This window comes from Seriola aureovittata, chromosome 11, assembly GCF_021018895.1.
Source record: "Seriola aureovittata isolate HTS-2021-v1 ecotype China chromosome 11, ASM2101889v1, whole genome shotgun sequence".
Taxonomy (NCBI): Eukaryota; Metazoa; Chordata; class Actinopteri; order Carangiformes; family Carangidae; genus Seriola; species Seriola aureovittata.
In genome coordinates this window covers 478,414-496,001 of record NC_079374.1, presented here as the reverse complement: position 1 = coordinate 496,001, position 17,588 = coordinate 478,414, and the positions used below count along the sequence as shown (strand labels likewise).

Sequence of the window (17,588 nt, the reverse complement as noted above, 5' to 3'; positions counted from 1 at the left end):
GTATTAACTACATTGGCACCTGAAGGGATTTTTAGGGTAATTTTTGAATAATTAAAAGAGTATGAGTCACTGCTTTCAAAGAGAGACAGAAATAACATGCTGATCTACTGTTGCCTGTTGTTGACTGATACATTTTCATTGAACAAGAACGATTCATTAACATAGGACAACATAAAGGAGGACGGAAAATGAACATCACCTTTCACTGTCACATTACAGCTGGTGGATGCTGAACCAATCCGGTTCTCAGCCCTGCAGATATATTCTCCGTGATCAAACTTGGTTGTTTTGATCAGCTGTAAAGTGGCAACACCGTTTGTAAAGTCCATTGAGCAAGTGTTGGACTTGCGCACCTTTCCATCAGCTTTGAACCAAGCTACAGAGATGTCAGGAGTTCCCGCAATACGGCATTTCAGGGTAACTGGCTCACCAACAGTTACCTCCACTGGCTCCATCGTTTCAACAAAGTATGGTCGTTCTAAAGTGAAAGATGATGATGGTGGTTTAGTATGACTACAGATGTTGAGTTGTGGATGAACAAGTGAAAGAATGAATGAGTGAATTACTTAATAAATGAATGGTCATGAATCGCATGCACTAATAATTTTACCTAGAATTGACACTTGTGCTTCGCATCTGTCACTTCCAACTCCGTTGTCTACTTCGCAAGAGTATCTTCCGGCTGCCTCCATCCTGTCAGAGTTAAGAACCTCCAGGATGCAGGAGGTGTCAGTGGTGATCACATTGTACTGATATGAAGGCCAGAGGAGTTTTCTGTCCTTCTTCCAGGACACATTTACCCTGGGAGTTCCAGCAAATGTGACCTCAAGCCTTAGAGGCTTGCCCTTTTCAGAGGAAATGTCCCTCAGCTTCTTCACAAAGTGGACTGGTTCTGAGAGAGGTATGTCCATGATCAGTTACATAAAATTCATTTGTAGAAGTGCACAGATAGTTAAAAAAGATCAACTATCTCTGAACAAACCTTTTACAAACAGCTGAACTGGGCAGCTTTCCTTCCCTGCATCATTAATGATCTGGCAGGTGTACTCGCCAGCGTGGGACTGTTCAACTCTGTTAAGCACTAAAGTGGCGACATCGTCCTTCAGGGCGATCTCGCAGCCTCTTCCGTGCTGCATTTCCTTGGCTCCCCTGAACCATTTCACTTTCAGGGGGGCACTGCCTTTCACTTTAGCTGAGAAAGACACTTTTTCGCCAGGCAATGTTTCCTTCGCCTCAGGCGTTTCCACAAAAGATGGAGGTTCTGGGTTAAAATAAAAAAGATGGATTGTAGGATAATGGTTAAGTTTCTGATCCCGTGCTTAGGAAAACATCCTTGAAATATTTTTTTTTTGACTTTGTACGCATCTACTGACCTGTCACATTCATCGAAGCACTTGTCTCGCTGGTTCCTGCAGAATTTACAGCTTTACATGTGTATTTGCCAGAATCCGATATCCTGATAGTTGGAACTCTCAGTTTGCAGTTATTATCAGTGCAGCTAATGTCATAGTTTGGTCCAGTTTTGATCTCCTGGCCGTTGTGGAACCAGGAAGTTGTTAAAGGAGAAGAGCCGGTAACCTTACACTCCATTTCACCAGGCTTACCCACAACAAGGTGGGTGTCTCTCAGCTTCCTTATGAAACTTGGTGGAATCAATTTATCTATTGTAAGAAAAACAGCACATTATAGAGCATTTCTGAGCGGAGTATAATTAATAGGGTCAAGAAAGAGGCCAAGAAAGTTCATAAACTCGCATGTACGCAATGGGCACCAACCTGAGATAGATAGCTTAGTTTTGCAAGAGGCTTGACCGACATGGTTTGTAACCTCTAATTTGTATTCTCCAGCATCTGCTTTGTCAGCAGATCGAATCCTCAGGGTGGCAACCTTCTTTGTGAAGGACATCTGATACTTGGCACCAGCAGAGAGGTCTTTGTTATCTTTAAACCACTTAACTCTCAGTTCTGGTGAGCCAGACACTGTGACCTCAAGAGCTGCATTTTCTCCTGACTTCACATTCAAAGACTCTGGGCTATCCACAATAGCAGCAGGTTCTAGAAATTAGGGAAGAAGATATTAACCCAAATGAATCCTTACACTGTCACTGGTGGTAATGAAATAACATCTGGCATTCTACAAACCTAGAACAGTCACTTGGGAGACGGACTCTACAACCCCAGAGTCATTCCTCAGCTGGCAGGTGTATTTACCAGCTGTGGTTGACTCAGCCTTGGGCACTACAAGAGTAACCACATTGTTCTCAAAGGTGATCCTCCTGTTGTCACCGTCTCTGAGGATGTGATCTTTGTCCTGAACCCAGGACACAGTCAGAGGTTCAGAGCCTTTTATTGTAGCTGTCAGTATCAGCTGCTCACCGACTCTCACAGACTGGTCGACCAGTTTCTTGACAAACGCTGGTTGTTCTGAATAGTGATGGAAAGATCATAGTGAGGAGACGTGATTGCACTAGGACTAAGATTTGACAAATTGGCCACTGATTCTATACTAACCTTTCAGGGTAATGGTAGTGTGGCAGGATTCACTTCCTACATTGTTTGACACCCTGCACTCATAAAGACCAGCGTCATCCTGCTCCAGTTTAATAATGTGAAGTGTTGCAGAGCTGCCCTCACTGACCATCTTATACTTCCTACTCTCCTTTAGTGGCCTTTTGTCTTTGTACCAGTTAAACTGGAAAGGTGGAGTGCCATACATCTCACAGTGCAGGCTGGCATCTTTCCCATTAATGCCCTCCACTGGGCTTGGGGTTTTAATAAAGGATGGGGACTCTGGAAAATACATTGAGATAAATTAAGAAGAGGTCACATTCATGGACAAGCAAGTCTTCACTGCAGGCAATTTGGCAGGACAGTTCCACTGGATATAAATCCTTATTGAAGGTCATGCTGAAGTTCTGTCCATCCTAAGTGTCTCATCTCATCTCATCTCATCCTATGTTCATGCCTTGACAGGAGGGTAGGTCATATCACGTTGAGTCCAGGGAGATGAACATGGGCAAGGAATTTGAGGATAGACTGAATGCCATTACATAAAAAAAGGCAAAAACATGTCTTGAAAAGAGGTACCACTCAGACTCATGCGATCTGACACACTGGAGGACAGTAATCAGATTTGTGACTGAGACAAAAGGTGGTGCTGTCGGATTCCATGCTGAAGGTTTAAGACAGGGTTCAAAAACGCTCATGGAAGATCAAACTCCATCAAAATCTGCATCTTAGGGAATTTTAATTCCATATTTTCATGCTATAGAGGGAACAAAATCGACAAAAAAACATATAGCCAACATTTCTACTCAATAGCTGACCTTGAACCGTGAGAATGGTGCTGCAGCTTGCACTGCCCGCATCGTTATGAGCCTCACAGATGTAGGCTCCATTATCCTCAAATCTTGCACTCTGCAGCTGGAGGTACGCAGTCGAGTCAACACACATTATTTTATAGTTGCCTCCGTCGGTTATCTTTTGGTTGTTTTTGTACCAACACATATTCAGGCAGTGTGAGCTGGTGGCCTTGCATTCAAAACGGTGTCCCTCGCACTGCTTCACAAAGGTAGTGGGAGGCAGTTTCACAACAAACTGAGGAGGTTCTGCAAAGTCAAAAAAAGATCAAGTTACCATTGTCAGCCTAATCAATGTGACGTATGGAGGATGTGGACAAGTGATTCTGAAGACAACATATATACTATAAAAGAAATGGTGAGATGGTTGGGCAGAGAGAATGATGGTGAAGAAAGAAAAGCTGTAAAAATGGAGAACAAAGATGGATTTAATTGAATGGCGACGGTGGACAAAAAAAAGAATAGTCCAACCTTTCACCAACAACTCTGCTGCACTTTTCACTGCTCCTGCGTCGTTGCTAATGTGGCAAGAATAAATCCCACATTGCAGAGTCCCGACTGAGTAGAGCTCTACAGAGGAAGAATATTTCTCCAGTCTAATTGTACATGACGGCCCTGTGATGAGTTCCATGTCACCCTTGAACCATTTGATTGCAAACGGAGGTGTCCCTTCAAAGACACTTCTGAAGAGTACAGTAGACTTTGGAGTGACAGCCTGAGACTCAGGCTCAGCTACAAAGCTTGGTGGCACTAAAACCCATACAGAAAGATTATTACAAAACATGACCAACAGCCTGAGTTGAAAATATGATAACATTCACATCTGAATGCTAACCTTTAGCTGTGAGAACTCCACTGCACACACAGTTGCCTGCTTTGTTGGTAACTCTACAGGAGTACTCTCCTGTATCAGTGCTCTCTGTCAGCTTTAACTCCAGTGAGATTGTATTGTCAATGTGCAGAAGTTTATATTTGGAGCTCTTGGTGATCTTTTGTTTCCCTTTGCTCCATTCAACTGATAATGGAAGAGAACCAGCCACTTTGCACTCCATCATAACCACTGAGCCCATAACTGCTTGAACGTTTGTTAATTTCCTAATGAACGTTGGAGGACTGACCTCATCTGTTTAAAACGATATTAAAACATAATTGGAGTTGAAGGAACAAAGCAGTTCTACAGCTTATATTTGTTCTATTGAGAGTTGAAGAGTATTTTACAAACCTAAAACAACCAGCATGACTTTACAGCTACAAGACCCAACAGAGTTTGTAGCTTCAAACAGGTACTCGCCGCTGTCCTCCAGCTGAGAGGACTGTATATGAAGACTGCTCAGGTTGTTCTCATAGCACAGATGATGTTTTCTGCTTGAGTGGAGCTCTATACCATCTTTGGTCCATCTTACATGGATCTGAGGAGTCCCAGCTACCCTGCACTCAAGACTAACCAGATCCCCACACGTTACTTTGACTACCTCTGGCTTCTCTTGGATCGTAGGTGGTTCTACAACATCAAGAGAAAAACATGAGTACACTTCTTATTTCTGTTAGAGCTAGCTATAATGTTAGGCATAATAATCATGCATAAAGCAGAAGTACCTTGCACTACAAGAGTGGCAAAGCATTTGTCCTGCCCGGCTTCATTTACCACCTGGCAGGTATATTTCCCGCCATGAGTTGGCTCACAGGCAGGAATCCTGAGAGTGGCCTCTTTGTTCTCAAACCCTCTCTCAGTCTTTGGATCCTCTGGGATCCACTTCTCATCTTTTTGCCATTGTATAGAGAGAGGCAGAGAACCTTTCACCACACAGCGAAAGACCGCGACATCACCCAGAATGGTGGAGACATTCTCTATCTTCTTTACAAATGCTGGAGGCACTAATACAAACAAAGTATGTTATGTAGTACCAGATAATGTACAGTGCTGTATGCTTCATGTATATCAGCGTGATGTTCAATCATCATTAGAACTAACCTTTCAGAGATAAAGCTGCAAAGCCAGTGCAACTTCCAACCTCATTGGCTACCATGCATTGATAAGTGCCAACATCTTCCTCTCTACAGTCCTGGATTTTCAAGCCCACTTTTTCACCGTCAATGATAATATACCTTTGGCTGGATTTGATTGGCTTTTTATCTTTGAACCATGTGACCTTAAATGGAGAACTTCCTTCCACTGTGCAAGCAAACACTGCTGTGGACCCTTTAACAACTTCAAGAGACGTCAACTCCTCAACAAACATAGGAAGCTCTGAAATAACAAAGCAAATCAAACTAAAACAATCTTTGATTTCTGTTAGTGACAAAATATCTAACTTTATCTTGACGTTTAAGTTAAATGTTGACAAGATGTAAACATGAAAAGGTAAACCAACCTTTCACTTCAAGCTCAACAGGGCAACTCTCTGTACCAGCTTCATTGCAAGTCTCGCAGAAATATTTCCCGCTGTCATGTTCACTAACTTGACAAATTTCTAAGGAGGCTACAGAGTTGACAAACAACATCTTGTATTTGTCACTTTGGAGAATCTCAACTCCATCTCTGAACCAGTGCACAGAGATCTCTGGAGTACCAGCAACCTTGCACTCAAACACCTTCCTTACTCCTACTCTTACTACTGACACGCCCTCAGGTTTCTCAATGAAAGAGGGGGGTTCTGAAAAACACATACAGAATACAGTAACTTCAGAATGGTGACTACAAAGTAAAGAAAACTGATAAAAGTGAGAGACCAATATTAACCTTTCACAAAGAGTGATGCCTGACATGAAGTGGAACCGACATCATTCTGTATTTCACACATAAAGTCTCCAGAGTCAGAGGTTTTGGCAAAGAAGAGCTCCAGTGAGCTTGAGATGTTGTCTTTGGTCACCAAGCAGTCAGAGTCTGATAAAATTTCTTTCTTATTTGTAAACCATTTGATGGTCAGCGGTGGTGTGCCAGAAACACGAACATTAAACAGAACCTTTGACCCAGGCAAAACATTCATGGATTCAGGCTTTTCAAGAATGCGTGGTGGTTCTGTTGGTGGACAAAACCCAACACTTCTATTATAACATAGTCACAACATACTCAATGTGATTATACATGAAACTGTTACAGGGTGCTGAAGATGCAAAATGAATTCTAACCTTTAACAAACAAAGTCTCAGAGCACCAGACTGACCCCGCCCTGTTTTTAGCCATACAGGTATAGCGCCCACTGTCGTGACTGTCAAGACGAGAGATTTCCAGGAATGCAACATTTTCACAAAATGTACATTTGTGTTTGACATCGGTCTGGATTTCTGTCTCATCTTTGTACCACTGTATGATTATTGGCAGGGAGCCAGATACAAGACAGTCCAGCTGAGCGAATGATCCTTTGATACCTTCTGTCTCCTTCAGTTTTCTTGTGAAAGACGGTTTAATAATCTGATCTATTGCATACAAAGTGCAAAACAGTGTGTTAAGTTGATTGTTTGAATGTGATACACAAGCAAATCTCAAAACTCAAAACTTTGTTATAAACTGACCTAAGACAGTAACTGATGCTTCACAAGAACTGAAGCCAGCAACATTAGAAACCTCACAGGTATATTCACCACTATCCCCTTCCTCTGTTCTGATAATATTGAGCACAGAGCTGGAGTCTGTGCTCTGTATTCTGTATCTGTGGTCTGAAGTCAGCTCCTTCCCTGCCTTCATCCATCTGGACTTGAGAGGTTTGGTGCCTGAGAATCTGCATTCAAGCCTGGCTGGGTCACCCTGGGTTACACTGATGGACTTTGCATGTTCTGAAATATTTGCTGGCTCTGATAACAAAATGATCAAAAGCTGAATCAGCTCTTTATGACAGATAAAGCATCAAGCTTGACATAAAAGCGACAGACAAGTAAGAGCCAGAAACGTCCCACAAACCTGTCACAATGAGCACGGCAGCAGATCTCTGAGTCCCAGCTTTGTTCTGTGCCTGACACACATATTTCCCGCCGTGTGATAACTGAGCATTTTTCAAATTCAAAATGGCACTTTTAGTTTCATGGGACATCTTAACATGCTCGTCTTCTGTGAGCTCATGATCATCCTTGATCCAGGAGAAAGTCATGGGAAGTGATCCAGACAACATGCACTTCAGAGAGATTTCAGAGCCCACCATGCAGGACATATCCTCTAGTCTCTGAACAAATGATGGTGGTTCTAGTGAGAAAAGACCACAGATCAGACTCCAGGCTGCAGGAGGATTTACACAAACATAGTGATCCCTGATCTAACTTCTACTGGCTACCTAAATATGAAAACCATGCGCAGCCTGTTATTACAATAATATATAACTTTTATTACAAGAAAAAAAATGAAGAAAGTCATGGTGACTGGAGCCTGATTACATTTATGTTACATATATACATTAATATAGTAAATTTCTCCTCACACAGTTTTTGCCACATTTGCATACAAACATCGTTCATAAAGAGGCAGCATGCAGTGAGATAACCTCGGACAATAGCATCTGACACTGTCCTTGGACTAACCTTTCAATGATATCTGGCAAGAGCAAGATGTCTCCCCAACATCATTTGCAACAGTGCACTGATACATCCCAGCGTCTCCGGTTGCACAGTTTGAAATCTGAACAGTGACTGTGTCATTTTCCACACTGATTTGATGCCTTGAGTCGTTTCTGATTGGCTTATCATTGAGGAAACAACTTATTTCAAATGGAGCAGAACCTGACACGGTTCCTTCCAAGATAATATCGGATCCTTTCACATGCTCAGTTGATTCAAACGACCTCACAAACACTGGAGGCTCTATAGAAAAGAGATAATAAATGTTATATTTAAAGACAGTAGAGGGCTGGAAAGTAAGTTCTAGTCTCATGAGATCAATCTGGTCCACAGAATTCATCTTCATTCGTTGACTGAGCAGTGCTTGTTAAAAATCCTTGTGACGTGGAGTACATAAAATATTTCTCGGCTATATCACTGTGTCATTTCGGGTCATTCGCAACATTTGCTTCACTGTTTCTTACATACTTCTACGAACAACTTATGTAACGTTTATATTTTTTATTCTCAGTATGAAACCTCTGTCTTGACATAAGTTAAATAAACCAATTACTTTGCGTGGCATGCAGGTTTGATTTATGCAAATCAGCTAATCTGTGAGCTTCTGCGAAACTCTGGTTTGTCAAGGAAACCTTTTCAGTGTAGGCTTATATGTTCGTAAGGGTTGGTGTTGGAGTTTATCCATCCATTAGCTATACTCACTTATCCTTTACAGGATTGTGGGGAGCTGGTGCTAATCCCAGCTAACAACTGGCAAGAGGTGGGGTTTGGATTTGGACAAGAGAATCACATGGTTGACACTGAGATAGACAACCATTTAAACCGACTGGGAATTTACAGTCATCAGACAACTTAAATCTTTAGGTTGAGGAACTAGTAGGAGTCATGAGTAAACAATAACTGGCTTTCTGCCTGATTGTGTAGCTAAATGGTCTCTCTGCGTAATATAACCCCTGGTCTTTGTGGTGATAGACAAGAATCTAATCGTTCGCACTCTCTAATGAGTGTAGGCAGTAATAAACATGTTAAAGAACACTGTGGACTAGGCTTTGTACCAACTGTATGAAGAGGACCGCTGAAGACTGAACCAACCTTTCACTGTTACTGAGCTGCTGCATTGGTCTCTGCCGGCCTCGCTGGACGCCGCACAGACATAATCACCACCGTCCTCTACAGAGCAGTTCTCTACATCCAGAGTTGCTATTGAGCTGTCGAAGGACATAGTGTGTCTGTGGTCTGAAATGATTTCTGAGCCATTTTTAAACCACATGATGCTAATGACAGGGGTACCCTGCACTTTGCAGGACAAATTCAGGGGCTGTCCAGTTCTTAGCAGCTGTGAAGGCTCCAGCTTCATTGTAAATGTTGGGGCTTCTGTAAATTAACAGTAACAATTATAATAAAAAGAGGTTTAGCAAAAAAAAAACAAAAATCAGTCACCTAATCACTTTTTAAAAAGGAAGTATGAAACAGCACCTTTTACAAAGAGTAATGCAGTGCAGTCCACCCTCCCAGCATCATTGGACACTTGGCAAGTGTACTTAGCAGAGTCGCTAGGTTTCACAGAGTGAAGCTCCAAGGAGCTTGAAGAGGAATCTTTCTTTATGAAACATTTTCCCCCAGTGAAAACCTCTTTCTCCTCTCTGAACCATTTAACAGCCAGAGGAGCTGATCCTGTAAAGGTTGATTTCATGACAACGTTTGATCCTGGTGAAGCGTCCTGGGATTCAGGTTTCACGGTGAAGACTGGAGGTTCTGGAGTTATTAGGGAAAAAAACAGCATTCATGTTCAAAGCCTATAAATAACTAATGATCATTTGTAATGTCTGCCGAGTTCTTGTTTAATCTAAAGTCATTCATGTCCTCTGACCTTTGATGGACAAAGTGCCACTGGTTTCTTTTTCCCCAGCATCATTAGAGGCCTGGCAGGTGTAAACTCCACCATCACTTTGATCCAGGCCTGTTATCAGTACAGAAGCTGTACTCCCACTGAAATCAAGCTTATATTTGTCATCACTGTGGATTTCTTGATTGTCTTTGTACCAAGAAACAACCATTGGCTGAGATCCAGAAACTCTGCATTCCAAGGTAATGTTACTACCGATCCTCCCATCCACTTTCTTAAGAGCTTTAGTGAAGGATGGTGGAACTGCACGACCTGTGTGGGGAAGTAGATCAGTCATGTAACTGTCATCACGGGCCAACTCTATCTATCAGGTGTTATTACTGATGTAAACTAACCTATCACAGTGACTGAGCATGTGCTCTGATCTTTTCCAACTTTATTGGACACCTCCATCTTGTACTCTGCAGTGTCTCCTTTCTCTGCTGTGAGGATCTTTAAGGTGGCAGTGTTCTCCTTCACCATCATCTTATATTTACGGCCACTGATCATCTCTTTACCATCTTTAAACCATTTTACTTTGAGCTCTGGGCTTCCAGAGATGGTGCACTCCAATGTGGCCGAATCCCCTGTCGTCACACTGATGGACGCTGCTTTCTCTAAGATCCTAGCAGGTTCTAAAATGCAACATGAATTTTAGACTTTATAAACATTGACATCTAAACTTTGAAAATATTTCCCATCAATAGGAACGTGTTCTGACCTTGAACCGTTAAGACTGCTTCACACTTCTGCTGTCCTGCCTCATTTTCAGCGACGCAAGTGTACTTGCCACTGTGTTTTATCTCAACAGAGGAGAAGGAAATGCTTGTGATGTTGTTCTCATATTTCATTTTGACGTTTGGATCGTCATCTCTTAGCAGCTCAGAGTCTTTCATCCATTTGACTGTTATGGGAGCTGAGCCTTTTAGGGTTCCCTGTAGCTTCACTGTATTTCCCAACACTGCTGTAGCACTCTCAATCCTCTTTGAGAACATAGGTGGTTCTGAAATAACAGTATTAGTAATTATTATATAGACAACAGTTGAGAGGGCTACAAAAATTACAATACGCCTGTTTTGTGTTTTTCTGTACATCACTAACCTTTCTGTTTAGCCACAGACTTTGAGGTCACTGACCCGACCTCATTTGATACGACACATTCGTATTCCCCTGTGTCAGCACTCTCGAATGAGTGGATCTCCAGAGAGGTGACGGCTCCCTGTGACATTATCCTGTACTTCTTATCTGTGTTCAGGCGTTTCTTATTCTTTTTCCAAGACACCTCGAATGGTGAAGAACCTGATAGTTCACACGCCAACACAGCCACAGATCCTCTGACCGCCTCTATGGAGAGCGGCTCTTTTTTGAAAGATGGTGGCTCTGAAGGGAAACATGTGGTTCAATTTGACGAATCTTATTCTGACTGCAAATTTGGTTCTATAATAAATACTGTCTAAGTCTACATACCTTTCACTGTTACTTTAGTGCTACAACTTTCACAGCCAGACTCATTGAGAACCTCGCAGGTGTAGTTTCCACTGTCACTCAACATGACTTCTTGTATCTCAAGAGTGGCCACACCATTCTTCAGACTGATGCTGTATCTGCCTCCAGCAGACAGCTCACTGTTATTAAAGAACCAGGTGGTGTGAAGTTCAGGGGATCCTTTGATGGTGCACTGCAGTCGTGAAGTGCTGCCTTGCTTCCAGACTGTGGCGGCTTCCAGCCTCTTTACAAAGACTGGTGGCTCTGCAGAGGTGTGTGGGTGAAGGAGCCAAGTCATTTCAAAAATAGCAACCCAGCATTGAGTGAGAAGTGGTGTAAGATTATAAAAAAGAACAGCTGGAGCTGCATTAATACCATGTACATCAGACACCTCAGTATAACATTATCTTAATTTTCAGTACTGCAGATTTGCAACAGCTTCAAATGCTGCAGTATTCATGAAAATCAAGTAGACAGCTCTTACCTTGTACCTTCACCGAAGTGGAGCATGTTGCGCTCCCGGCTTCATTTGCCACCGTACACACAAAATTTCCACAATCTTTCAGTGTTGTCTTTATGATATCAAGGGTCACTGTCTTATCCTCAAAAGACAGTTTACAGTCTGGAGATTGGTGGACTTTTCTACCATCTCTGGTCCAGGTGACATTTACTCCAGTGTCCTCATCCACCTGACACTCCAGATGCAGAGGAGCTCCAACCACAGCAGCGACAGGACCCAGAGGCTTTACAAAGTTGGGCTTATCAATGACACGCAGCTCCATGCTGCACTCAGCCGTCCCAACATTATTAGACACTTTGCAAACATAAAGCCCCCTGTCAGCTGCCTCAAGTGTGGTTATCTCAAGATTGTGTTTGTTCTTTTCACAAAAGGTTTGGTATTGTGCAGGCACTTTGGGTAAGTCCTGATTGTCTTTGAGCCAGACAACATTCAGAGGAGCAGATCCTGTTATTACACACTGTATCATTGCCCTCTTACCAACATACACAGTCTGAGGGTCAGGTTTAGTTACAAAGGCAGGAGGATATTGCTCTATAAGAATTAAGAAAAAGAGAAACACATTAGTGGTAATATGTCGTACCCTGTTAATTTGCATTAACCAAAACCTGCCAAAAAAACAGCAAGCAGGAAATTCTTTTTCTTTTTTAAAAAAATTAAGCAAGCAGGACGTCTCCAGCACTGGTGACTATCAAAAGAAGACCAGCAGAGAACAAACAATGACACCGTGTAGGAAAAAAAATCAACTACAAGACCAATAACAGCCCCAAACTCAACCAGCGAAGGGGAAAGAAACATGCATCGCTCTTACCTGTCACACTGAGAGAGGCGGAGCATTCATCACTGCCATGTTGATTGGACGCCTTGCAGGTGTATTCACCACTGTCCTCCTTGGTGGGGGCCAGAAGCTCCAGAGAGGAAGTTCTGAAGCGACTGATAATCCTGTACTTATCACCCTCTTTGATGGACTGCCCATCTTTGTACCACTTGAAGCTCACATTCGGAGCGTCCTCGGTTTCACATTCAAACTTGGCACTGTTGCCAATGTTGATCTCCATAGGGACAATTCTGTGCCTGAACACAGGTTTCACTGTGTTTTTGGAGGGAAAGAGAGATAAAAAGACGAAGTAAATAAACAGAAGAAGTCGAAATGGAAACAAAAAGGAATGTTTCTACTGGCGGTGGTGATGTAGTGAGCCTGGGATGGAAAGTGACAAACACAGAGTTATCCTGTTGTGACTGTGGAGGAGGAAGATGGTATTAGGTTTATGTTGAAGAGGAGATGAACAGGAGTTCTGTGATAAGAAAAGTAGAGAAAGCATGCACAAAATAATGGACCAGGAGTGAGGAATGAAGGATGTTTAAGGAGATGGAGTCAAAGGTGATTCCTTGGAAGAAAACAGGAGTAGATATGAGGGTAATGTGTTTGTGGAGGAATGGATGAGCTGTGAGGATTTTACTGCTTTTGGGTGAAAACCTCAAACCTACACATTTTGTTTTGCTTGAAAAATACCCAATATTCAACTTGAGTAATGGTTGAGGTTTGCAGACAACAGAATGTGAAGTTTACCAATGTGTGAAGTTAGTTGATGATGATATCAAAGAATTGTCCATCATCAAACCTCTTGAGACCACAGTGAGTCTTGAAGATGTTGTCGTCTTGCCGACTTCATTCTCAGCCTCACAGACATATTCTCCTTGATGCCTCTCCTTGACAACTTTGTTGACAACTAGTGTGTATGTGTTGTGGTCTTTAGAACACTTGAACTCTTTGCCAGATTTCACCAATTGCCCATTGAAAAACCAGTTTACTTTGGTGACATACTTGATGGTGGCAGTAAAAATGGCCTTGCTGTTTTCCTCAGTGTAAACTTCTTCCAGAGAGTTAACGACGACAGGATAATCTACCAGACTGTCTGAGGACTCACTGATCATGATTGCCTCTGAGAGATACTCCTCTCTTGTTTCTCTTTGGACAAAAATGTCCATGCATTGTTCAACAGGAACCTGGCCCACAGGGACAGTGGCAGTTGCTTCAGCAGCGGAGACATCCCTCTGTACCTTTACTTTCTTCCTGCTTACCTGCTCAGACTGTCGGATCTCAGACTGACTCTGAACTGTTGCACTTTCGAAGGACGCCCTGTCCTCAGTTTTGATGGCTGCAGACTGAGACATGGCAGGAGGAAAACCAACTGCACTCTCTGCCACAATCACAGTGTCCACCACAGATGACAACACCTCTTTAGAGGGTGCTGACCTGACTAGCGCTCTCTGAGGCTTTTCAATCTGCATGGTGCCTGATTGCTCTGATGTAAGACTTTGCTGCTCCTGGAAAACCATAGCATGCAGGGCTACCTGGAGTTCAGACCTGAGGTCAGCAGTCTGAGGGTATTCACCCTCAAAAGACAGTGTGATCTCTATGGGAGCACCTGGTGCTGTGATAAGATAAGTATTCGTGACCTGTTTGGGCTCTCTCTGAACCTTCACTTCCTGTACCTCCACAGCCTCTAACCTTCCTACAACATCAGCCAGCAGCACTGACTGGTCGCTGGCCACAGCAGACTGAAGAGCATCTCTGAGCTGGCGCCGTATATTCAGACTAGAGGATTTGGGAATCTGAATGATAAAGTTGAGTTCCTTAGGTAGACTTTCAGTGTCCTGAGACTCATGGACAAACAGAACTCCTTTGGGCTGCATCACAACGCTGACAGAGGAGCCCGTAGATTTATGTATCTCACTAGAATGTTCTTCAATAATGACTTGCTTCTCCTCGAGCAGCACTGACTGTCGGAGTGACTGGCCCTCTTGGATCTGGACCGCAAAGTCCTGCTCAGCTGCTTCTAAGATAGTACAGCTTTCAGTAGCAACAGCCTTCTCCTCTATGAACACGGGCCTTTTGGGGATCTTGGGCTCAACTTTCATCTCGGGCCTGAATTTCTCATCAGTTTCAAGACTAATGGTGTGACCTTCCTCAAGAGGCTGAGTGTCTATGACGTTCAAAGAGTGCATGATATTCCAATTATCCTCTTTTTGGACTAGTGCTCGCTGCTGCTTCATGTCAGCAGTAAAAGGAGTCTCCTTTGGAATCTGCATGGGCTGGGAGGAGACCATGAGGATGTTTGCTAGTCTGGGCTCTGTTTGAAGCTGCGACTGAACCCCAGTCACCGTCAAATCAAGATCTTTGTGATAATCTGCTGTGATCTCTCTTCTCTCTTCTGAGGTAGCTGCATGTCTTCTAGCCTTCTCCTGTTTCTGCATCGCCACCTGCTTGTTGGGTGTAATGATGGTAAGTAAGCCTTCCTTTGGTAGAACTGATAAAGAATGAACTGACTGAAGGTATTTTGTCGGTGGTGCCTCTTTCTTTGCCTGAGCTGATATGGCGTCAGTCTTTGCTGCAAACTCTGAAGTTGCCTCACAAATCACAGTTCTCTGCTCTTCTTGAGTCACTGAATGCAACACAGTTGGACTTTTCCTTGCCTCTGCCTGCTCTCTACAGGGTTTTTCACAACTGAACCTTCCCTCAGACTGTAAAACATCCTGATCACTGATTACCTGCAGGTTCAGGAGTCTTTCTCCCTCTCGCTGAGGCTGCAGATTCACAGAAGATGCTATACCTGGCACCTGCCTTGCCTGTTCAGCCTGGAATTCATATTTCTCTTCAGCAGCAATAGCTGATTTATATATGATGTCTTTGCATGGACTGATGCTCTCCTGCTCCAGTCTGTGAATTTCAAATTTCTGCTCTTTTGATAACGTCACTCTAGTTTCGCTCACTGGTGCTACCACTGGTTTAGACTGCTCTTTCTCGGTGAGGGGTTTGGTAGCTGCATCTAAAGCTGGCATAGGCTCAGAGTGCCTTTCTGTGATGGGCAGCTGCGCTGTAGACTGAGCCGAGTATAAAAGCTTAACCCCCTCTGTGATTCTGAAACTCCTCTCTTCCTCTGATCTGTGCAGGACGCTTGAAGTTTCATCAAGGACAGGTAGAGGAGACTCTATTTGGTAACTGCTAACAAGTTGCCTGGGCTCAGTCAAGGTCTTCATGTGCTCTGGTTTCTGGTCCGTCAAGGCCTCAGCTCTCACTGTGGTGAGTGGCAGGACCTCTTCAGATGTGGCCGACATCAGCTTGGACGGCTGCTCTTTGGCTAACTGGAGTTCGACTACCTCAGGGCTGAGAATTCGTTCAGAGTGCTGCTCAGTGATCTTTCGTCTCTCGTGGACGGAAGACAAGAAAGTCGCCATGTGAAGTTGTTTCATAGGAACAGCTGAAGCCTGAGGTGGGTGGGTGGGAGCCAAAGTAACCCTCTCCTGTATTTCATGAGACTGCAGCACTGCTGCCTGGTGGGTAAGCTGCTCTCGATGAAGGGTGGCAGCAGAGATATCGAGCTCTCTGAGAGTTCCCACCTCCTCACTTGGAATAATCTGCCGGTCTTCGGTGCTAATAGTATAAATCATCTGATCAGATCGGGTTCTTCCCTCATGTAACCTAGATTCTGTTGACTGTTCAGTCATGGAAATCTTCAAACCTTTAGTTTTCTTAACCAATGTGTGCTCTTCCTGAACTGTTTCCACGACCACCAGCAACTCAGCAGTACAAGACGCCTCCCCATATTGGTTGGAGGCCTTGCAGGTGTAGATGCCACTGTGCTCTTGTTTGACACTCTTAATATTAATAAAACCTGATCCATCTGGGTTGCTCACAATGATACAGAACCCACTAGGCTGAATGTGGAAGCTGCCTTTGAGCCACTGAACCTCAGGGAGAGGATCTCCGGTCACAATGTACCTGAAGAAGGCTTGACCTCCCTCGGACAACTGAACAGACTCTATTGTTTTAGTGAATTCTGGGGGTTTCCCAGTTGGTTCAAATGTCTCATCATCTCTTTCCTCCCTTTCTGGCTCCTTCAGCTCAACATGCAGATATGAAGTGCAAGTCGACTGGCCGTATCTATTACTGACTGTACAGGAGTACTCTCCTTCAAACTCCCTTTGAACTTTATTAATCACCAAGCTATACTCATCTTGCTCGTGAATGAATGTATAGACGGACGAACTCGTTATGGTCTGCCCGTTGTGGGACCACTGAACAGTGGGCTTAGGGAAACCGGACACTTTGACAGTTAACGTAGTAGTTTCCCCCACAGTCGCTGCTTTAGGAGAAAGTTCGCTGAGGAAAACTGGTTTTTCTTTTTTCTTCTCCACAGTGCTGGAGTAGCGTTTAGACTCTGGCTTGAGTTCAAGTGTTCTGGTTTTGTCTGGTAACTTTAAGCCAGTGTAGAACGACTCCTGTGTTTCCTCTTCCACTGTGATGGTTGAGCTAGAGAAGGCTGAGCAGGATAATGACAGTTTAAAGTAAAGTGAGACACACACTGCAACCACAATAATGTCACCTGCACTGAAAACAGAATGACTTCCTGTACAGTTCAGTTATATTTGACTGCAAGGTCAATGAAGCAGCCATAGTGGATCGGATGCTTTAGCCAATTTACTACGGGCTACATTTACTTCTTATTACTACTGTTCATTTTCCAAAACATGCTGTCAGGTTTCAATATTTTGGTCAGAAAAATCCATTCAGAAGAAATTCATTCATATCAATATTTTGTCCACTGAGGAAAATCATTAGATTTGGTCTAAAGCCCTGGAAGTGAAGCATGATTTCAGATTTTAATCAAAATAAAAGAGTACAGTACATCTTGGAAAATGATGTGCAGTAGCATGAAGAATACAAGCCTCAAACTAAAGAACATCCAAAAATACCAACAAAGAAACAGGTAAAATACAGTGAATTTTTCGAATTT

General features: G+C 43.3%; 1 protein-coding gene across 1 annotated transcript in view; it reads right to left on the bottom strand.

The window, feature by feature from the left end:
• LOC130177603 (titin-like) overlaps positions 1 to 17,588 on the bottom strand; it is a 174,918-nt gene that overhangs the window by 122,624 nt on the left and 34,706 nt on the right. Inside the window, exons 40-67 of the mRNA XM_056389497.1 lie at positions 13,413 to 17,114; positions 12,602 to 12,880; positions 11,758 to 12,324; positions 11,256 to 11,537; positions 10,890 to 11,168; positions 10,510 to 10,791; positions 10,145 to 10,423; positions 9,774 to 10,061; positions 9,380 to 9,658; positions 8,996 to 9,277; positions 7,868 to 8,146; positions 7,257 to 7,535; positions 6,872 to 7,150; positions 6,099 to 6,377; positions 5,731 to 6,012; positions 5,331 to 5,606; positions 4,955 to 5,233; positions 4,581 to 4,859; positions 4,194 to 4,481; positions 3,830 to 4,108; positions 3,326 to 3,607; positions 2,511 to 2,789; positions 2,142 to 2,423; positions 1,776 to 2,054; positions 1,374 to 1,661; positions 983 to 1,261; positions 611 to 892; positions 200 to 478 (exon numbers count right to left, since the gene is read on the bottom strand). Coding sequence (XP_056245472.1) covers positions 200 to 478; positions 611 to 892; positions 983 to 1,261; positions 1,374 to 1,661; positions 1,776 to 2,054; positions 2,142 to 2,423; positions 2,511 to 2,789; positions 3,326 to 3,607; positions 3,830 to 4,108; positions 4,194 to 4,481; positions 4,581 to 4,859; positions 4,955 to 5,233; positions 5,331 to 5,606; positions 5,731 to 6,012; positions 6,099 to 6,377; positions 6,872 to 7,150; positions 7,257 to 7,535; positions 7,868 to 8,146; positions 8,996 to 9,277; positions 9,380 to 9,658; positions 9,774 to 10,061; positions 10,145 to 10,423; positions 10,510 to 10,791; positions 10,890 to 11,168; positions 11,256 to 11,537; positions 11,758 to 12,324; positions 12,602 to 12,880; positions 13,413 to 17,114 — 11,568 coding nt within the window. The remainder of the gene's footprint in view (positions 1 to 199; positions 479 to 610; positions 893 to 982; positions 1,262 to 1,373; positions 1,662 to 1,775; positions 2,055 to 2,141; positions 2,424 to 2,510; positions 2,790 to 3,325; positions 3,608 to 3,829; positions 4,109 to 4,193; positions 4,482 to 4,580; positions 4,860 to 4,954; positions 5,234 to 5,330; positions 5,607 to 5,730; positions 6,013 to 6,098; positions 6,378 to 6,871; positions 7,151 to 7,256; positions 7,536 to 7,867; positions 8,147 to 8,995; positions 9,278 to 9,379; positions 9,659 to 9,773; positions 10,062 to 10,144; positions 10,424 to 10,509; positions 10,792 to 10,889; positions 11,169 to 11,255; positions 11,538 to 11,757; positions 12,325 to 12,601; positions 12,881 to 13,412; positions 17,115 to 17,588) is intronic.